The 23,387-nt window shown below is 37.7% G+C and overlaps 1 protein-coding gene across 17 annotated transcripts in view; it reads left to right on the forward strand.

Annotated features, from left to right (window-relative positions):
• The window catches only part of CEP112 (centrosomal protein 112), a 416,468-nt gene that overhangs the window by 258,501 nt on the left and 134,580 nt on the right, over positions 1–23,387 (forward strand). For 16 of the 17 annotated variants that reach the window (XM_082706657.1, XM_082706645.1, XM_082706644.1 and 13 more), the window contains one exon: positions 4,318–4,548. In XM_082706657.1, the coding sequence (XP_082562783.1) occupies positions 4,318–4,548 (231 nt within the window). Of the gene's footprint in view, positions 1–4,317; positions 4,549–17,984; positions 18,317–23,387 lie in introns of those variants that run through there. The other variant, XM_082706650.1, reaches the window with a different exon arrangement.

Consider the following 23,387-nt stretch of genomic DNA (forward strand, 5'->3'; position numbering starts at 1 on the left):
AATAACACTATGGACCTGGAACCACTTTAGTCCTATTCCAGGCTCTGTGACCTAATTCTGTGGAATCATGTTCAACTCCCATATTCCTTGCCCCTGAAGCTACAATGCTAATAAAGACATTTGTCCTCAAAGATACCTTGCCTTTTGGGCATGCTTACTGCTCATTATCCTATTTTTGGCAAATGTAGTTTACATATGTGATTTTTTGTTTTCTTTTGGTTTTTCTCTTTGGATTTTTCTCTTACTTCCTGTGAGCAAAGAAAGAAAACATTGTATTTTTTTTAAACATTGTGTTTTATACAGAACTAGTTGTTTCATCTCATGAGGGCCTCTCCAATATCTAATCTGCCAAACTGCCTGAAGTAACTATCCTAAATCACGAATATTCCTGTCTCTTCCTTGCCTTCAACAAGGACAACTACAACATGCAGTTGTTTAGCCCTCTTAATTCTACTTCTCAGATTGTATTCCCATCCATTCCTGTCTGCTGGCCTTCCCATCTCTGGTGTCTCTAACCCATTATATATATACTACCTCCACATTAGTCTTTCTTAATAGAAATTCAGTGGTATTTCTTTGCATACTATCTCCACATACAACTCTCCAGTATCCAAGTATCTTACTGGTTCTCCAGTGCCTTGCTTTTCAGCCCTTATAGTTTAATATCTTCAATGTCTGCAAAAATCTCTGTTTTCTGAATTTCCCCTATTCCTTTTTGATGCTCTGTTTTTCTTCCATGCTGCTCATTCTTTCTGCTTGAAATATCCTATATTCATCCCTTTCCCCAAATGGTACTATCTCTTAAGGTACATCTCAGATGCATTCCGTTTTATTCAGTTTTCCAGAATTCTTCCTAGCTCAAAGTAACTGTTCCGTCTTTTGAACTTTTATGGTACTTTGTCTTCCTTTGTGGCTTCATGGCTTGTGTGTGTACAAGTGTGTGTAGCTTATATATTTTATATATTACAATCTGAACTCTTTAGAGAATTTTTTTTCTTCTAGAAGTCATTTATGGTGGCTTCCACATTATAGATCCTAACAAATAATGAATTATATATAATTATAAAATAAAGAGTAGCATATTGGAAATATTTCATACTTTGGTAGTAATTACTCATAAACTTTCTGTGAATATACCAAGGTAACCTAATACATCAATAACTTATTAATGTGTCTTTATTCCAAGAGTACCTAAAGAATAATTTTTCCATTTTCAAAATAGTCCAAATGATTCTTTCCTAACCATGAACATGCTATCAAATTTTAGATACATTTTGCTTTCATAAAGTGTATTTTTGAATTTTGTTTGGGGCTACTTTGATGATAATCCTGGCAATCCACAATCATTTACAAGGTGTTTCAACCTCTCACTTCTTTTGCCAGAATTGTCAGACTCAGAGTGGTTTCAGAGTCATTAGCTTTCTAAGGAAATTGGTGTGTATGTTTGGTGTTCTTGTGTTTTTTTGTAAATTGTTTTTTTATTGTAGTAAAATACACATATCATAAAATTTACCATTTTAGCCATTTTTAAGTGCACAGCTTGATGTAGTATTAAATACATAGACATTTTTGTGCACCCATCAGCACATTCATCCCCAGAACTCTATCTTGTAAAACTGAAACTCTGCGCCCATGAAGTAGTAATCCCCCATCTTCCCTCCAGCCCCTGGCAACCACCGTGCCATTTTCCGTCTTAATGATATTGACTACCCAAAGTATCTTATGTAAGTAAAATCAACAGCATTTGTGTTTTGGTGAGTGCCTTATTTCACTTAGCATAATGTCCTCAAGGCTTACCCATGTTGTAACATAAGGCAGATTTTCCCCTTTTTTGGTTGAATAATATTGCTTTGTACATAGAGACTCTATTTTGCTTATCCATTTATCTGTCAATGGACGTCTGGGTTGCTTCCATGTTTTCTGTTCTGTAGTTCTTAACTTGTAATTGAAATCAGCTTGATTAGAAGTTGTCCTTATAGTGTGTCTCTGCTCTTTTATATCAGTCAAATAGATGAAGCTTTCTAGGTCACTATTTATAATATTAAAGAAAATTGAACACATCTATTCCAGATTGATCTTGGCAGTTCCATCACTTTAGTTATCAGCACATGCTAAGGACTGAAATATTAAATACCCTAGGGAAATCTTCGGCATTAAGTTCTTTCATTTAATGTTTATTTCTTCCATAATTAGTTGATTCATTTTTCAGTATAATTTTTCTATTTGAAAACCATCTTTGGACTACAGCCAATGTATATCAGTGTGCCAGCAATTTAAAATGCCTTCCTTAAGTTATCATCACATTCCTAGTCAACTAATAAAAATATACAAAATTATGAAGTAAAGCAGTGGCAAGGGTGTGGAAAGACAGGTTCACATACCCACTGTTGTATTAATTTATTCATAGATGTTTCATATGTAATAATGACTAACTGAAAATAAGACCAATATCCAAGAATAATGATTAAGTAAATTACAATGAGTTGCAATGATGAAGTATCAAAGAGCCACTAAAGTGACAAATACACTAAAAAATGGGAATGAAGATGTAAAGTTAGGTATAGGAAAAGGTAGAACAGTATCTAAACAGTGATTATATCATTAAAAATATTTGTATGTACAGGGACGCCTGGGTGGCTCAGTTGGTTGGACGACTGCCTTCGGCTCAGGTCATGATCCCAGAGTCCTGGGATCGAGTCCCGCATCGGGCTCCTAGCTCCACGAGGAGTCTGCTTCTCTCTCTGACCTTCTCCTCACCCATGCTCTCTCTCATTGTCTCTCTCTCAAATAAATAAATAAAATCTTAAAAAAATATATTTGTATATACATTGTCAAAGACTGAAATTCAATTTGGGGTGGAGTCAGTGGTTTCGGAAAGCTAACTTTTTTTGGTTAATTTTTTATTTTTTTATAAAGACATTATGACCATGCAACTTTGGGATGTAACTTTATTTTAATCATAGTGAAAATTAGAGGTTAAGTATACAATAACAGTAAATTAATAAAATACAATAAATGTCATTCCCTATAAAAAATTCTTACTGCTTTGATACAATATAGTATGTGATAAAAACAAAGGCTTTCTTATCAGACTGAATTTAGATAAAATCTTTGCATGTCTCTTTTTCTTGGAGTACGTGTCTTAGTCTGTTCAGGTTTCTACAACAAAATACCGCAGGCTGGGTGGCTTCTAAATAACAGAAATTCATTTGTCCCAGTTCTGAGGCTGGAAAGTCAGAGATCAAGGCATCAGCACGGTTGTGTTCTGATGAGGACCCTCTTCCTGGCTCAGAAGTAGCACCTTCTCTCTGAGTCCTCACATGGTGGAAGGAGCAAAGAATCTCTTGAGTTTCTTTTGAAAAGGCACTAATTCCATTTTATAAAGGCATTTATTACATCCTAAAGGCCCAAGATGACCTGTGTACTTGAAAGAAGAGGAAAATTTGGACCTATGTGTCTAGAAATCAGGGAACACTGTGGATTGTCAGCCGCCATCAGAAGCTAGAAGGGAGCCATGGGCCAGAGTCCCTCTCTGAGCCTCCAGAAGGAATCAACCCTGCCAGCACCTTGATCTCAGACTACTCATCTCTAGAACCATGAGAGAGTAGATGTCTGTTGCATTAAGCCACCCAGTTCATGGTACTTGTTATGGTATCCTCAGGAAACTAATATGCCCCATATGTTTGGGAATTAAGAAACCTGCTTCTAAATTGTTTATAAGTCAAAACAGAAAATAATGAAGGAAGTTAAAAAATGTTTTGACCTAAAGGATCATGAAAATCTACACTTGAGAGATTAAACATATGTAAAAGTTGGAGGAGTATATATTCTTGAGTTCATAAATCAGAAAAGAAGAAAGTATAAAAATAAATGAGCTGAATACTAAAAAGAAGAAATCAGGAGGAGGAATATAAAATAAACCAAAAATGTAGAATACTTGACATCATGAATTAAGAGCCAGTATCAATGACATAAAACCAAAGATACCATAGCAAGCACTAGATGAATCTTAGGAACATAACATTGAATATTTGAAAAAGCAAGTTGCAGAAGAATACATGTGACGTTCCACTTACATAGATATTTGAGACAAATGAAACTAAACATGTTGTCTATGGGAAAAAGGTGTTAGGTAGAATTTACCTCTAAGCCAGGAGGGAATGGCATGGGATGGGGGAATAAGTGGAGGAGGGCAGGAAGGGGGGAGGGAGGGAGGGAGGGAGGAGTGAACTTGTATGTTTGTTAACCTTTGGCAATTCTTCTTTGACAATTTTCCTATTCATATCCTCTGCCCATTTTCCCATCTTTAAAAACAAGGTTATTGCTGACATGGAGGCCCAAGTGCACAAGCTGAGAGAAGAGCTGATTCACGTGAATTCTCAGCGGAAGCAGCAGCTGATAGAGCTCGGTCTTCTTCGCGAAGAGGAGAAGCAGAGGGCTGCAAGGGACCACGAGACTGCTGTCTACAAACTGAAGGCTGAGTCAGAAAAGATGAAGATGGAGCTCAAAAAGACTCATGCTGCGGAGACCGAGGTGACGCTGGAAAAGGTAAGATCTCCAGCTAGATTTGTGCAGACCACTGAAACCCATGATTGGGCCCCACTGCTGCCACCCTCGCATTTAATCTCTACAAAGTGGTGAACATAGAGCTGCTCCTGAAACCTAACAACTCTTCAACGGAGCCATTTAAGTGCCTTTGCTCTATGTTTAAGCACCACAAAAATCATCCAGAGAGTTAGGTTTCCTATTTTCCCTTGACGTTCATGGAAAGGATAGTATGGAATATCCCATTCCATAGTGATTAAACGTACATTGTTATACAGCAATGTAGAATACTGTCCAATATTGCACTGAATAGGGATACTTGAGCTGTAGCTCCAAGTTTTCCTAGGTTAAGACTAGGTTCCATATCTTTTTCCATATCTTTTTCCATATCTTTTTTGGTTTCCTAATAGTAATTTCTAGATTTTACAGTCTTTTGTAACATAAATGATGACATAATTCCAGATTACTAATCTGATTACTTAATCTGAAATAAGGAAAGTTTCTTGAAAATTACATATTTTTGAAATATATGTCAATATAAGGTTTACACATTTTGGATCAAATGATTTTCCAGGCATAATCTCAAATATTTGTTCTTGCAATGTTCTGGAAAGGTGGGAACATTGTAATTGTGTAATAAATGTGTATTAACAATAACAACTGTAAATTTCCTCTTGAGTTCCTTAAGACCAGTCTAATCTTGAGATTAAGAAACTTGGAAAGGGTAATCGAAGAGTCTTTCAATTCTGCTTACCTTTTTTTCAACCTTTTCTTCTTCATCTTTAACTGTTACGCCTTCATGGAGCGCACACCACCTTTCTAGGCACTGCTCTCTTGGTTTTACATGGATTGTGAGTCTAAGGTGCTTCTTTTATAGCATCTTAAGTTATTTGAGACTCAGACTTCAGCAGATGTTGCCCTTGGCTGAACCCAGAAATAAATAGGAACCAGACTCTAAAGAGGCAGAAGTGAGCCTGGCTTGTCGGAGGAATAGCATGGAGGCTGATATGGCCAGAATAGTGACCAAGGAGGAGGAAGAGGAGGAGAAGGTTGTGATGAGGTCAGGGAAGAAACCTCGGGGGGTGGACCTATGTCCTGTGGGTCTGTGAGGGCCCTTGAGAGGGTTTTGCTCTCTGGGAGTAAGACTTCACCGTTTTTGAGCAGAGGACTGGCATGTGTTGATTCACATTTGAGTAGGATCTCTCCGTGCATGCTGAGGACAGACTGAACTGAGGGCAAAGAAGGAAGTAGGGAGACTAGTTAAAAGGCCATTGTGGGCACTTGGACAAGATGACAGAGGCTCAGGCCTGGGCAGCAGCAGCAAAGGGTAGAAACTGATAAAATTCAGGGTAGGCTCTGAAGGTGGAGCTGACAGTGACCGCTGTTGGTTCAGATGTGGGGTGGAAGAGAGAACGAGGGGCACGCTGTTGAACAGTCAAGGGTGAAGCCGAGGTGACTTGCTGGAGCTGGTGGCCCAATGGACTCCGCCTACTGGTTGCCGAAGGAAACTGGTCAGAACAGTAGGTGGGGCCTGTGGGGCCGTGTTCCAGTTGAGATGCCTTTTATACATCTATATGAGGCTGTTGGGGGTAATTCCGTCAAAGTAATGCAAAAGAAGAATGTTTTGATCTTAAAATATGGAAAGTTTCGGGAATTAGAGAAATTCCAGTAGTTTAGAGAAGTTTTACCCCTCTGACAATAGCACATCAGTGAGATGGATAGGGAGTGAAAGGGATGTTTTTGTATCCTCCCTAGAGATTCTTTTTTTTTTTTTTTTTTTTTTTTTTTAAGATTTATTTATTTGAGAGAGAGTTCATGAGCAGGGGGAGAGGCAGAGGCAGAGGGAGACCAGCAGACTCTCCCCTGAGCGAAGAGCCTGATGTGGGGCTCCTTCCCGTGACCCAGAGATCATGGCCCTAAGTGAGATCAAGTGCTGGATGCTTAACTGACTGAGCCACTCAGGCTCCCCTCTCTCTGGTGACTCTTACAAACACCTAGCCTTGGGTCCCTTTGTCTCTGCCAACAGTTCGAGGTATTTCAGAATAAATGTTCTTAAATGACACACATACCAGTGCACAATGATAAGAAAATTGGGCATACCAAAACCAGACTTATAAAACATACAAGCTTGGCCTTAATTGTCTTGCATTATATATTCACATTCCAAATGTTTCTTTTTAGTAGAAGATGAACCTTTTCAAGTATAGGTTTATATGTGTTATAACTAATTATCAGGTTATAGGTAATAAAAAATATTAGAAACCATTAGTAATTTATTTGGCAAACATTTCTGGGAGATCTTCTATAACCCTGAAAGGCATTATCCCAGACACTATGAGGATATATAAGAAAAAGGGAAAAAAGGCACAGTCCTCAGGAGATCATAAAATTACAGTGACATCAAGACATACACACATACGAAAATAACTGTAATGCAAGGTGGAGTGTGAATTGGGGGAAATTATTTCTGTTAATGAAATCAGGAAAAATTAACTGGATGAGATGTCACTTTTACTAGGATTTTGACCAGTAGACATGCAAGATAACATTCTAAGCCCAAGAAATAACACCAGCAAGAGCAAGCAAAGGCGTTTACAAGCACGGCATGGAGGTTAATCAAGGGGAACGGTTAGTAGTTAAGCTAAAAGGTAGCTTGGGATCACAGAGAGTCTCCAAAGCTGTCATAGTATTTTAGCTTTGTTGGGTAAACAGTGAGGAGCTGCTGAAAGTTTTTAGCACTGAATGTCACAATTCAAGTGATTCTTAGGAAAATCTTTCTGTCCATGTTGTTCAGATGCCCTTGCTGTAGGAGTAGTTGGCAGGGACCAGATTAAGGTAAGCAGGAGGTCCCTGAGGGCATGTTCAAGGTGCAGGAACGTGGTGAGAGCATAGCATGACAGAGGGCTAAAGGGGACATGTTTAAGAATCATCTCAGAGATGGCATTGATTAGACTTGTGAAGTATCACCCAACCCTTAATAAACTGGGAAAGTGGGAGACATCTGGTCTGGGGAGGAAGAAGGTAGGTACCATTATGAACTTTTTGACTTTGAAGTGCCTCCACTTTACCCAGCTGGGCTGTTCACTTGCTGTGGAAGGAACGTTTGTGGGTAATCATAAGAGAAGGCAGGACTCGAGTAGACAGCTGTGGGGATCACCCACAGAGAGGGCCTGTTCAAGAGACACAGGAGGAAAACAGACAACTGTGAAGAAAGAACTATGTTGAAGAGTTTGAAGATGAAATAGTCAAAGAAGGGTCTTCAAGGTAAGAGGAATCTGAGAAAAATGAGTTTTCATGGAAACAAAGGAAGAGACTATTTGGAAAGATGGATTTTCAAGAATGTGACAGAAAATCAGGAAGAATGAGGGAGGAGGAAAAGTCCTGGGATTTGAAAGTGAGAAGTCACAGATAATCTTGGACAGAGCCCTGAAAAGGAGAACGTGAACAGAAACACGATCGTGGATAAATGAGACCATGGAGCTTTGTGAATACTCTATTGTTTCAGAAAATCTGATATTAAAAGGAAAGTGTCATTCCAAAGGAGTATACTTTAGGCTGAGAATGTCTTGCAATACACAAGAAGGGACCAGTGGAGAAGAAGAGCTTAGTGATACCGAGACCCACGGACACCTGAGAGCTTGCTGAGACAGAAGGGTCTGGATGAAAGACCAGCACAGGCACACCCTTGCCCCTTGGCCACAGGATCCAGCCACAGGAGACCTCAGCCTGTTCCTGGAGTAGGCCTCACGCTCTCCTTCCTCCAGGTCTTTACACCCACCACCCCTCTGTCTGGGATGTTCTTCCCCTAGATTTCCTGCGGCCATCCTCCTCCTCCTCACTCCATACTGTTCAGTGTTCCTCCCTGACCTCTCTCTGTAGAGTCATGCCCAGCTCTACCACCTTCACTGGTCCCATTGTCTTCATAGCTCATCTCACCATCTGGAATCATCTTTTCATTTTTCTGATTGTTTATTTTCTATTCATACCCACCCCCCACCCCCCCCATCCCCCCATTAGCATATCTGCTCCATCACGAGGACCTTGTCTGCCTTGCTCACTTCTGTACTGCTAGTGTTGAGAAAACTCGGCACATGGTAGGTGCCCTCCTAGTACATACTGAGTAAGTGAATGATGGGAGCCATGACTTTCAAGGAGGAAGGAAGAAAGGAGAGGACTGGCAGATATACAAGGTGGTTCTGCGGCGAGACTTGCAGAGAGCTTCTATCTGATATCATCTGTGTTTCTAGTAGAAAATAGCAGGAGTCTTCGGAGTAAGGAGTTCCAGGACCAACAACATAGCCTGGCTTCATGCTGGGCCAATGGCTAGAATGTGGCTGGAAGGAAGCAGGAGTAAGTGCATTTGCCGAGGTAGAACTGGGATTCTGCCGGTCGAGGCGGGAGGATGGCAGCATGAGTCTGGAAGAATGAAATGCTCTTGAATTGAACTGAGGACAGAAGTAGCATAAGAAGAGAGAAAGGGGTTTTATCATGGTAGAACTTTAGCTGCCATGGTTAACGGTGCTGGCAGAGTTCATGAGAACATAGGGACTTGTGGGCAAAAGGAGAGTCTGGGGAAAGGGACAAAAGCATTGACTAAGCTAATTTTTAGTGCCATGAGTTTGGTTTTTGTTGAGTTGGTGGAATTAACCAATCCCAAGGTGCATATGATAAAGTACAAGTGGTGGGCTCCTGACATGAAGAGGGATTTCTGTTTCCAGTTGATACGTGTTTTTACTCAACTGGTAAAAGGAGTTGAGCATTTCTAACTGCAGGAAGACCAGGAGTCCCTTGAAAGCAGTCCTTTTGAAATGCTTATTTCTAAAGTGCAGAATCCCATGTGGCACCTCCCACAAAGTAGCCATTCATAAATACTGAGAAAATGAAAGAATGATGGTGAACTGAGAAAATCAGTCTAGCCATGTACATGGTAATATGAATAAATAAGACATTGGTTTTGATTCATCCACGTTTGACTTCAACCCATTCTAAATTCTTTAGATGGGGCAAAATACCTCTCTATAGTCATATCTTCATTTCTTTAGTGTTGTAATTTCCTCCTTGTTACTTAGCAAGTTAAATGTATAGCATCAAAGGTTTTTTCAGACAGAGTTTTATATTTTTGTGCACACATCAGTAGAGTTCTTAACATGAAAATCTGATTTAACACTCGTGAACTGGTAAGATAATCTCATTGCTGCCTGGTGTGTCATTGTGCATGCTGCTTGAATTCTTCCACTGTATTTTAGAAAAGGCTTAATGTTTTATCATGTTTAAATCAGAAGACTAAAATATTTGCCAGCAGCTCAAAATCCTGTCAGAATTGAGGGGTTTATGAATTAATTTTCTTTCGTTAAGTATAAAATCGAGGTTCAAAGAGGAGAGGAAAATAACACCAGAATAGTAAATAATCCAAATGAAACATTCCCGGTGGGTCTGGGTTTTGTCAGTGGCACTTACAACCTTGAGGTTGTGAAGGAATCCCCGAGTCCAGACCCTACCTGGGTCTCTGTCAGCAGCAGCGCCAGACCTGCTGCCGTCTGCAGTGGCTTTAAGAGAAGCACGAAATCCTCCACCAGGTGAGAAGACTTGATCTAGAGAATCTGAGAGAGTCTGTGATTGACATTTGCAAAGTGAAAGCTTCTTTTCTAGCCTTTTGAAATCTTTTCAAACCAAATTGAAACAAAGTCCCTGAAAAACATGAGCTTTTGACAAATTACAAACAATTACTAAGTGAGGGTAGTGAGTCATTTTCAGAAGTCTGGTTAAAACTTTGGTATTTACAATTTACCATTGTTTCAGAAACGTATTGGGTTATTTTTAAAATAACCCTTCTTGAAATAAGAGGCTATTTGAGAAAATATAGGAAATAGAGAAATGTAAAATTTCCTATTATTACCCCCAGGTAGTGATAATCTAGTGATAATTTAGTGTGCATGTAAAATAGCACATTATGTGACTTTAGAGGACCGAGATCACACTTAATAAACAGTGTAGTCTTTTGCTTTTTTAAAAGTCATGCTAAGTATATTCCAAGGTCATTGGAGATTCTTTGAAAATATAGTTTTCATTGTTTCATGGTACTCCATTTTATGGATGCAGCATAATAGAGTGTAGTTTTCTCTTATTTTTAAACATTTAGCTTTTAAAAAAAAATTGCCTACATCGATGCAGAGATGAACATCTTTATATATAAATTTTTGTCAACACTTCCATTGTTTTTGTCTTAGGTTAAGATCCCAGTAGAATTACAGGGTCAGATTGGTTGTGCTAATTGATATTGTTCTGTAACAGAATATGTTTTATCTAGCCAGTCCTTACCATTAATACTTACCTTTAATTTTTAGTAAAAAAAAGTTCTATTTTTAATTTGCATTTTAAGGAGTTAACTCAAACACTTAAAATAGATTTGTGTGTGTATTTCATCTTCTGAGAATTGCCTATTCCCACTCTTTGACAGTTTGTCTTCTCTTAGTCTCCTGATGTTTTTCTCATCACCTTGCAGGATGAAAAAATTCTTAGCCTTGTGGCAAATATTTTTGGTGCTTGCTGTTTCATTTTATCATTTAACTTTAAACAAAAGATCTTACTTGTACTTAGTGTAATCTGTCCATCATTTCCTTTGTGAATTCTCTATTATAAGTAGTTGTTTTAAGCTTCACTTTGAAAATATACTAAAAATTAAATATTTAAAAATATAGGAACACATTAAACATTTTTTGCACCGTACTCACTATACTAAGTAAAAAGCGCTTGAAATTGACATAGCATTTGCCAGCTTGGGTTCCTGGTCTGTAATTTTAATAGTGTCTGAAGGATTATACTGGAATTCTGCCAGCCTGAAGTCATTAAAAGGCTTTGAGCAACAATTCAGCATCTTTTTCAAATTTAAGAAAAGCTCCATATGGCATAATTATTCAAAGCTAAGGTCATAGAAACTACTTAAACCTTTGAAATTTATAATTAAAGGATTAATATTAACTTATGAAGACGTTGTCATTTTGGCTTAAAATGGAATTCTAATCTCAACTCTGGTCCCTTTGCTTTGATCTTTTCCCTGACTTTTTCCTTTGCTAAAAATATGAAGTTTTATATCCTCAAATTTTTAAATTAAATATTATCCTCAAACAGTTCAGACTTATAAAAATTGATTGACAAACAACATCCACTCTAAATTTTACAGTATTTCACAAATGTTGGTCTTCAAGTTGGCATTTTCCATATATTATAATATATAATATATATATTATATATATAATATATATAAGCAATATATTAATGCTTAATATAATGGATCACAATGATACTTCTAAACATAACAGTAAATTAATTTACAAAAAACACCATGCAAAAATGGCAACTTAGAAAACCGTGGGTGTGTAAATAATTTGAACGTGATGAATTGGTGTTCTTTTATATGAAGGCTTAGAATTTTCAAATAGTCTTCAAAGTACCTGCATCGAAAACCTTCTTGAAGTGGTGAATGGGAACTGTCTTGTTTCACACCAGAGCTAGACTTTTTTGTCATTTGGACAATATCGACAAAGCAGCACAAACCAAATATTTTAGTTAAAGCAGTTTACATATCTCCTACGTAACAAGAGGAAGTGTGTGTTCCTTAGAGACACAGTTTTGCATCGATCCTCAGGTCTCCCCTACTTTTTCTGGTTCGGGTATGAGGCACCTGTTTCACAGTGATTCCACGAAGTACTGGAATAATGTCTGTGGTGTCTTTTTATTAAACAAAAAGAGCTGATGTTGGATATTTACACTGTCAGGCTTTTACCACCCCAACCAGGGGGCGGGACTGCCACGCTCATTGCGAATCAGGGATGCAGATGGCAGCAGGCTGCCCCCCACTGAATGCGGCTCTCCCTGTTTCCCAGAGAATCTTTTGCCAATTCTCCCTCTGCCTCTTCGCTGCATGTTCAAGAGCACTTCTATTTTCTGGCAATCTGGAAGAGCATCTCAGTAGCTTAACTTCAAAGTCTAGTTTTTCTGGGCTAGGGAGCTATATTTTCCTTGGAGAAAATTAAAAGAGTATATTCCATGTTAAGGCTATTTCAAAATAAAATCTAGAATTACAAATGAATCATTGTTTATATTTAAAGTAAATATTTACAATTTATAAGATTAACCCTCCCTTGTCTTTGTTTGCCCTAATTTCCTAATATTCTAATCATACCATTGTAAATGAAGTTCTGCCATTCACCAGAACTTGTTGGTTTTATCCTTTGGGATTTTCTTAAGGGAAGAAATTTCTACCTAGAATAAAAGGAAAATCTCTAGGTCAGGATAGCAAAAGATAGTATTTTGATTTGAGAAGTTGTTGAAAATAGAACAATTTATTTGGCATCTTCGGAGATTGATATCCCAACTGAGAGAATTCGGAATAAAACAAGTAGGTATTTGTGTGAAAGGAATTTATGTGTGTGTTCATTTTGGTTTTTGTGAAGTTTTCTTGTTATGTATTGTGTGTGTGTGTGTATGTGTGTTTGAGTTGAGATTAGCATTGATAATTATACAGTCCTTTCAATCCTTTCAGCTTCATGGCTAAACCTGTAGGAGTCTTATTGGCAGTGAATCTTCTTTTTATAACATGGAAGAAAATAAAATGAGGGGCACCTGGGTGGCTCAGTGGGTTAAAGCCTCTGCCTTCAGCTCAGGTCATGATTCCAGGGTCCTGGGATCCAGCCCCGCATCAGGCTCTCTGCTCTGCTGGGAGCCTGCTTCTCTGCCTACTTGTGATCTCTGTCTGTCAGTTAAGTAAATGAAATCTTTAAAAAGATAAATGAAATTAAAAAATATGTATTTCATTAGTATCTTCAACAATGATGAAGTGATTACAGATGAGAACAGAAAGAGTAATTTGCGGCACTGTCTTGATGGTTTACCATAAATGGAGGGGCGTGTACATCCCAACTTGCCTAGGAAGGTCCCAGTTTGCACCTGTTGTCCCAGGATCCTGAATGATTAAACATTTCCCCACCTCTTTCAATCTTAAACATGTCCCAGCTCGAGTGTTAAGCTCTGTGATTACCCTAAGTAGGAGGGTCCTTTTTATGTAAAGGAGGCATCTTTTCTCTTTATATATCCTGTGATTTAATTACTGAACATTATAATGCTGACTACATATATTTTAAATGAGTACCTTTCTGAAAATAATACTGAACTTATAGATAACTAGACTCTAATTATTTTAACATCCTGACTAGCCTTCTGACTGATGTTTTTTCTATCGCACACCAACATTTCAGTAACATTTTGATGCACTTCGATTGAAAGTATTTTCTGTTCGTTAGGAGGCTCACGGAGATCGGAAGGAAGAGGCAGAGCCTCCCAATCCATAATCCTGCCTGCTTTATTTGGAGACTTTTAGAAGGGGAGGGCAGAGGATGAGCTGAGGGCAGAGGATAGTTGAATGGGGCGCCTGGGTGGCTCAGTTGGTTAAGGCGTCTGCCTTCCACTCATGTCATGATCTCAGGAAGGCCCTGATTCGGGCGCTCTGCTCAGTTGGGAGTCTGCTTTTCCCTCTCTCTCTCTCTGCCCCCTCTCCTTGCTCATGTGCACTCTCTCTTTCAAATAAATAAGTAAAATCTTAAAAAAATTAATTAATAATCAAAAATGGTCATTTAACTAAATTGAATATATTATGGGACACAGTAAAAATAACAGAAAAAGTGTAGTTAGTGTAAATATACCTCTTAATCCTCACGAGTAATTAAGGAAATGCTAAGACAAGATATTACTTTTCATGTATTGAATAAACAAATAATTTTAAGTGATACTGAGTATCACTTTTAATTAATAATACTAAATACCAAAGATGATATGAATAAATACTCCAAAATGCTATTTAGTGAGCATATAAATTGGTACAACTTTCCTGAAAGCCTTTACTTATCTATATTGTGGGCTTTTAAAATATTCATCTCTTTTGATGTAGTGGTCTATTTTTTGGTCAGCATAATATCAATACCAAAACCCAAAAAAGATATCCCTCTGAGAACAGATTAATCTCAGAAATCATTTCTATACAGGAGCAGGAAGAGGTATTAAGAAAACAATCCTGCTTAAAATTGCACCAAAAATAAGATACCTAGGAATAAACGTAACTGAAGAAGTCAAAGACCTCTACTCAAAAAACTATAAAACACTGATGAAAGAAATTGGAGATGACTCAAAGAAATGGAAAGACATCCCACGCTCATGGACTAGAAGAGCAAATATTGTTAAAATACCTATACTACCCAAAGCAATCTGCAGATTTAATGCAATCCTTATCAAAATAACAGCATTTTTCATAGAACTACAACAAAAAACCCTAAAATTTGTATGGAACCAAAAAAGACCTAGATAGCCAAAGTAGATTTGAAAAAGAAAAGCAAAGCTGGAGGTATCACAATTCTAGACTTCAAGTTATATTACAAAACTTTATAAAATGGTATGGTATCAGCACAAAAAATGGGAACATAGAGCAAAAGAAAAGAATAGAAAACCCAGAAATAAACTCATAATCATATGGTCAGTTAATCTCCAACAAAGCAGGAAAGAATATCAAATGGGAAAAAGTCTCATCAACAAATGATGTTGGGAAAACTGGTCAGCTATAGACAAAAGAATGAAACTGGACCATTTTTTATACCATACACAAAAATAAACTCAAGATAAATTGACCTGAGGGGTGCCTGAGTGGCTCAGTCAGTTAAGCATCTGATTCGTGATTTTAGCTTGGGCCATGATCTCAGGGTTGTGAGATTGAGCCCTGTGTTGGATTCCTTGCTCCAAGTCGAGTCTACTTGAGATTCTGCTTGAGATTCCCTCTGCCCCTCCCCCAACTCAAGTATGCACACACTCTGTCTTTATAAAATAAATGATTAAAATCTTTTTTAAAAGTGGATTTACCTGAAAGGATAAAAATCCTAGAAGAAAGCAGAGGCAGTAATGTCTCTGACGTTGGCCATAGCAACATTTTTTTAGGTATGTTTCCTGAGGCAAGGGAAACAAAAGCAAACATAAATTATTGGGACTACATTATTAAAATAGAAAGCTTCTGCACAGAAAAGGAAACAATCAACAAAACTAAAAAGCAACTTACTGAATATGAGAAGATATTTGCAAATGATACATCCAATAAAGGGTTAGTATCCAAAATATGCAAAGAACTTTCACAAATCAACACCCAGAACCAAATAATCCGATTTTAAAATGGACAGAAGTTATGAAGACATTTCTTTGAAGACATCCAGATGGCCAACAGACACATGAAAAGATGCTCAATATCACTCATCAGGAAAAGGCAAATAAAAAAAAAAACCCACAATAAAATATCACCTCACACCTGTCAGAATGGCTAAAATCTAAAACACAAGAAACGAGAGGTATTGGCCAGGATGTTGGAGAAAGGAAAACCCTTTGTGCTATTGATGGAAATGCAAACTAGTGTAGCCACTATGGAAAACAGTATGAAGTTTCCTCAAAAATTTAAAAATAGATCTACCCTATGGTCTAGTAATTGTACTAGTGGGTATTTCCCCCCAAAATACAAAAACATGAATTCAAAGGAATATATGCACCCCTATGTTTATAGGAGCTTATTTACAATAAACAAGATATAGAAGCTGCCCAACTGCCCATCAATAGATGAATGGAGAAAGAAGATGTGGTATATATCCAATGGAATATTATTCAGCCATAAAAAAGAATGAAGGGACACCTGGGTGGCTCACTTGGCTAAGCCACTGCCTTCAGCTCAGGTCATAATCCCAGGGTCCTGGGATTGAGTCCCACATTGGGTTCTTTGCTCAGTGGGGAGCCTGTTTCTCTCTCTGCTTCTGCCTCCACTCTGCCTGCTTGTGCTCTCTCTCTTTCTCTCTCTCTGATAAATAAATAAATAAATAAAATCTTAAAAAAAAAAAAGGACAAAATCTTGCCATTTGCAATGACATAGATAAAGCTGGAGAGTATACTGCTAAGTGAAATAAGTCAGTGAGAGAAACACAAATACCATATTATTTCACTCATATGTGAATTTTAAGAAACAAAACAAAGAAGCAAAGTTAAAAAGAGACAGAAAGAGAACAGCCAAGAAAGAGACTCTTAACTATAGAGAACAAACTGATGGTTACCAAGGGGATGACTGAAACATGGAGACTGAGGAAATCGCTCATCATGATGAGCACTGGGGGATGTATGGAAATGCTGGATCACTCCACCATACACCCAAAACTAATACTACACCGTATGCTAATTATAGTGGAATTAAAATTTATGAATAAATTAATTACAGAAATAAAAGAAGAATGGATGCTAAGGGACAGCTAGCAGGCAATGGCACACTCTTAATGCCTTCAGCATTTGATGCCTATTTTGTGTATAGCAGTCCTGGATTACTTGATACAATGATGATCAAAACAGACAGATATTCCCATCTCCTCAGAGCTCACATTCTAGCCAGAGAGACAGATAATAACTAAGCAGTGGACATGCCACTTATTTAAGAAGTGTCTAAGTGCTTCTCAATAAGAAATGAAAGAAAGGATTAAGGGAGACTCTGGAGTACCAGAGTTGGGGCCTATTTAAATAGTATGATTAGGGTTGGCCTCATTGAGAAGGTCAACAAGGAGTTGAATTAGCCATGTGAGTATCTGGAGGAAGAACTTTCTGATGGAGTGAACAGCCAGTGCAAAGACCGAGCAAGAGCATGGCTGGCGGGGTTAAGGACCAGTGGGGAAACCAGTGTGGGGAGAGTGGAGGAGACAGGGAGAGAGTAGAAAATGAGTTTTGAGGAATCCCAAGGGTCCTGATCACATAGGACCTTTGAGGCTGTTGTAAGGACTAACTCTGAGTAATGGAAGTACATTAGGGCATTGTGCCAAGGAATGCTATGATCCAACTTAGACTTGAAAAGATCATTCTGGCAGTGTTGAGGACAAAGGTGGGAAACCCATTAGAAGAGCACTGCTGGACTCTGAGGGAGAGATTAAGGGGACTTGGACCAGAGTGGCGCCAGTGGAGGTGGTCAGATTCTGGGTAGATTTAAAGGTGGAGCCAACACAGCTTCTTGACAGATTTGATTTGGGATGTGAGACAAAGTAAGAGGAAGTCTTGGATAAGTGTACACAGGGGTAAAGAGCAAATATACTAGTTCATTTCTCTGGGGTATGGGATTAGAAATGATTTTTAAATGGTATCATTCAGTTTTTCTAAATATTCTCTATTATAACCACACTATAGTCCTAATGGTGATGTACAAGTCACCACTGGTTATATTGTCCCCCTGCCCCAAGCCCTAGGACATCTTCAGCCTGCTTCTTCTTTCTACCCTGAGACACCAGAGTCAAAGAGACAAGGCTGGGCTGGCCCTTCAGTCCTGGGATTACATTAGCTGACACCAGAAACCAGGCAGTGTGATTGTGACGTCAGCAGCCCCTCCTCAGCCCTGCCTGTGAGGTTGGGATTTCTCCAGCACCCCTTACCTTGACCCAGGTTATCTTTCTCTCAGGGCAGGGAGGCTGTTCTTCAAAGAAAAGCAGAAATATTGCCTGCTTGACTTCGGCCTGCTCACAGGGCTCTCATTTTTGCTTCTGCAACATTAATGAGCTCAGGAGGAAATGTGGGCCTCTCTGACTTCAGACTACGCCTCTCCCAAGAGAATCCAGCCCAGGGTCTGATAGGGAGGAAAGGAGGAGTTGGTCATGGTCCTGAGACAGAGCAGGCTGGTAGTATGAGACCCCTGAGAGACACGGGACCATCTGGCCTCAAAGAGAAGAAGGTAAGACTGAGATACTCTCTCTGTTCCTGAGACAAGGATCTTTCTAAAAAACATATCTCAGGGACTGGCCAAGCTGGCTCAGTCCGTAGAGCATGCAACTCTTGATCTTGGGGTCATGAGTTCAAGCCCCATGTTGGACAGTACAGCTTACTTTTAGGAAAGGAAAGAAAAAAACAAATCTCCTTGCTGGGCTGGATTAGGCACTGGTAATATCAAAACAGCCTCTCCCTGCAAAGAGATATCCTTTAATGGGGCAGGGATAATGAAACAAATGACACTATGATTACACTGAACGGAAATCAGAGCCATTGCCTAGATCTGTTGGCCAGCATGCTTGAGAAGCTCCCAGGAGGTCTGCAGAGAAAGGGTAGAATCAGGCAGAACCTTCTGGACAAGGTAAAGCATGAGCTAATGGCTTTTCCCTCTCTTGCTTAAAAATTTACAAAGTGCCATTGCCCACAACAAAGTGAAGTTGCCCCAGCTCCTTAGCTTTCTGGCCAAGGATTTGCATAATCCCACTGCTCCTCGCCTACCTTTCCTCTTTTCTCATTTATTTTAATTAATTTAATTTTTCAGTCCACGGTTCATTGGCATTGAGTACATTTAACCAACTGAGCCACCCAGGCGTCCCAGGCATTGAGTACATTTAAATTGTTGTGCAACCATCACCACCATCTCCAGAACTTCTTCCATCTTGTGAAACCTGAACTGTCCCCATTAAACATGAATTCCCTATTTCTCTGTCCCCCAGTCCCTGGCAACCAACATTCTATCTTCTGTCTCCACGTATTTGATGACTCTAGGTACCTCATGTGAGTGGAATCAAAGTTTTTATCTTTTTGTGATTGATATGTTTCACTTAGCTTTATGTCCTCAAGGTTTATCCATGTGGTAGCCTGTGTCAGGGTTTCCTTTTTTCAAAAAAAGAATAATATTCCATTGTCTTTCTATACCACAGTCTGTTTATCCATTCGTCCCATCAGTGGACATTTGAGTTGCTTCCACTTTTTGGCTATTGTGACTAATTCTATTATGAATATGGGTGTGCAAGTATCAGTCTGAGCTTCTGCTTTTAATTATTTTGGGTATAACACCCAGTGTGGAATTGCTGGACCATATGGTAATTCTATTTTTACTTTTTTGAGGAACTCTCCATGCGATTTTCAGCTGGTGCACCATTTACATTCCCACCAGCAGTGTGCAGGGCTTCCAGTTTCTCCACATCATCACCAACTCTTGATTTTGGTTTGTTTTGTCTTTATAATCGACATCATAATGAGTATGAAGTGGTGTCATCTTCTACCTTTTTTAACTGTCTCCTCAATCACAGACACACTGTGTGCTGTGCTTACCCCAGAAGACTCCCTTTTCCACAAGTAGGCTGGAAGCATTCTTCCTTCGTGGCTTCACATGAATTTTTTCTCTCCACCTGGAAGACCTGGTGAACTTAACATCCTCATTCAAAGATGTTACCTGTCCTTGTCTTGCTCCTTCTTAACACCAACTCCAGAATAAATCAGGCTCTTCCTTGTATCAGGCCTCTTCTTTTTAAAACATTTTTTTATCAAGATTTAATTTACATACAGATGCTGTTTAGTTATGCAACTTTGACAATCATGAGCACAGTCAAGATAAACCACTATTCATCACCTCAGATATTTCTCCAGACCCTTTGTTGTCAATCCCACTTCCTTCCTCTTGCTCTGACCTCCTGGCAACCACCCATCTATTTTCTGTGACTATTAGATTTGCCTCTCCTGGAATATCGCATAAATGAGCCACTCAGCATGTAGCCTTTTGGGTCTGGTTTCTTTCCCTAATAATGTGAGAGTCATTCATGTTCTTGTGTGTAGCGATAGTCTTAATCTTTTTTTATTACCAATAATATTCCATTGCATGAATGTACCAAAGTTTGTCTGTTCTCCAGGGGAGAAATATTTGGGTGGTTAAACATTCATATAAGGGTTCTATGTGAACATAAATTTTTCATTCCACTTAGGTAAATAACAAGGATTGGGATGGCTGAGTGGTATATTTACTGTATCTTTAAACTTTAGGAGCTGCCAAACTGTTTTCCAAACTGGTGGTATCATTTTGCATTTCCATAAAAAATACATATAATACATATGGGTTCTAGTTGCTCTGTGTCCTCACCAGCAATTGATACTGTTGAATTTGTGACGTCATTTTAACCACCCTAATAGGTGTATTTCATTGCATATAGATTTCCCTAATAACTAATAATGTTGAACATCTTTTCATATATGTATTTGTCATTTGAATATCTTTCTTGGTAAAGTGTTTAAATATTTTTCCAATTTTATATTTATTTTCTTTTGATTGAATTTTGATGGTTCTTTATATATTCTGTACACAAGTCCTTTATAAGATAAATGATTTGTAAATACTTTTCACAGTCAGTGGCTGAACTTCTCATCTTTTAGCAGCATCTTTCAAAGAATAGGGATAATAGATCATGCTTTTGGTGTCATGTCTAAGAAATCTGTGCCTAACCTAAAGTCACAAAGATTTTCTCCTGTTTTCTTTTAGAAGTTTTAAGTTTTTTATTTAGATCTGTAGTCCATGTTGAGCCAGTTTTTGTGAATGGTGCAAGGTACAGATTAAGATTCAGTTGTTTCAGGACTATTTGTTGAAAAGACTATCCTTTCTCTGTTAAATTCCCTTTGCAGCTTATTGAAAATCAATTTACCATAAATTTGTAGTGTGCTACTGAACTTTCTAATTTTGTACAATTAATATACATACTCTTCTAATAATGCCAGTGTCCTTTTTTTTTTTTTTTTTAAGATTTTATTTACTTATTTTAGAGAGAGAGAGAGTGCATTAGCAGGGGGAGGGAAAGGAAGGGAAAACAAATCTCAAGCAAGACTCTACACTGAGCACAGAGCCTGACCTGGGGCTCGATTTCATATCATTCCTGAAATGATAACCAGAGCTGAAACCAAGACTTGAACATTTAACTGACACCAGGCACCCCATACAGTGTCTTGATTACTGTAGTTTTATAGTCAGTCTAGCAGACAGGTAGTATGACTTGTCTTTGTTCTTTTTCAAAATTATTTTACCTATGCTTCCTTTGCTTTTCTTAGAATCAGCATAGTAAATTCTACACAAAATCCTGCTGGGAGTTTTCAAACACCTTGTTAAATCTATTTCTCAGTTATGAAAGAAATGAAATCTTACTGATATTGAGTTTTTCAGTCCATGAACATAGTATATCTTGTTGTTTATTTAGGTTTTCTTTAATTTCTTTCATCAGCGTTTATTGTTCTCAGCATATGGATGTGGCATTTATTTTGTTTGACTTACACCTAATCATTTTATGTTTTTTTTTTTAAGATTTTATTTATTTATTTGACAGAGAGAGATCACAAGTAGGCAGAGAGGCAGGCAGAGAGAGAGAGGAGGAAGCAGGCTCCCTGCTGAGCAGAGAGCCCGATGCGGGACTCGATCCCAGGACCCTGAGATCATGACCTGAGCCGAAGGCAGCGGCTTAACCCACTGAGCCACCCAGGCGCCCCATTTCATGTTTTTAATTTTAAAACCCAATTTTGCTGCTAATATATAGAAATACAAAAGATTTCTTTATATTGATCTTTTATCTTGTGACCTTGCTAAACTCATTAGTTCTAGTCAGTCTTTTTCTAGATTCTTTGAGATTTTCAACATAATCAATAAGTACCTATTATTTAATAGTTTTCCTTGTGAGAATTTTTTTTAATGAAGCTGTATATATCAAGATATTTTATTTTTCAGTACTCTAACACAATTATTTTACTAGACTGGTGAATTTTAGAAAACGACTTCTCAAAACAAACCTAATGTAAGAAAAATCAAATGAGATCACACCAGTCAGTAAAAATGTATATAGGATGTGGAAGCAGGTGCATTCATAATTTCCCAGTTTATTTTATTATATCCTATGATATATATGATTTTTAAAAATAATACACACAAACATATAGGCAAAGTCACAAGTATTTTTAAATACCTCTTTTTAAGATACAAATTATTCTTGGTCTTGGCTTTCCATATTAATCATTCTTTTTAAAAATCAAAATGATTTTTAAAAGTTCTAAAATAATTTATTTTATGAATATATTTTAAATATTGCATTAGAGTAAAAGCCTCAGCTATTTAAAATCATAAAATTTTTGCAAGTGTTACAATATTGAAATCAGGCTCAAAACATATTTCTTCTACACACATATTGAAAAATTGGTAAAAACAAAAACCCAAACTATTGTTTGTGATATATTGTCCTTCTCAGTGAATGAATGACCTTTTTAAAAAACAATATTACTTTGATAGTTAAGTCTTTTTGAATATTAGACTCACCAAATTGTGTAGAAAATCTCTTTAACTTCCATGTTTGAAATTACATTCCCTTTAAAAACATTTTTTGTTTTGAAATTACATTCCCTTTAAAAACATTTTTTTTCTTTTTCTTTTTTCCCTTAAGAATATTTTTAACTGGTTTATTACATCATGGGAGTGTGTTTTAGACTTTATGTTCTGATTCATGACTAACTCTTAAGTAACTATTTGGGACATATGTCATATATATATATATGTACATATATATATATATAATATAAATAGATAGATATCGAGAGAGAGGAGTGAAAAAGCCTTCCCTTCATAGATTTACCTGAGATATATGTCCAAAAAAGTTAATAATGTGTACATACATACACATACATATGTCCACAATTTGAAATACACTAATCAATTCCAATAATAATATAGGCTGTATCATTGCACTTATGACTAAAATACTAGTTAGCCTGCCAGGTGTAGAGTATTGTATAATATTTTCGTATTTTCCAGAATGTATTACAAATTGTTATTGAAAAAAGAAAAGCTACATTTTTAAGTGTGTGCAGATGTGAATTTTGGCTAACAGAACTATTTTTAATATTCATCTATGGTATTTACTTGGCAAAGAACATGGACATTTGTTCCCACTGCATGAATTTAACAGATCAGTAGACATCCTAGGGATACTCTAAGGAAGCAACCTTGGGTCATGGAAAATATCTCATAAAAC

This window comes from Mustela nivalis (genome assembly GCF_964662115.1).
Source record: "Mustela nivalis genome assembly, chromosome: 17".
NCBI classification, from domain to species: domain Eukaryota; kingdom Metazoa; phylum Chordata; class Mammalia; order Carnivora; family Mustelidae; genus Mustela; species Mustela nivalis.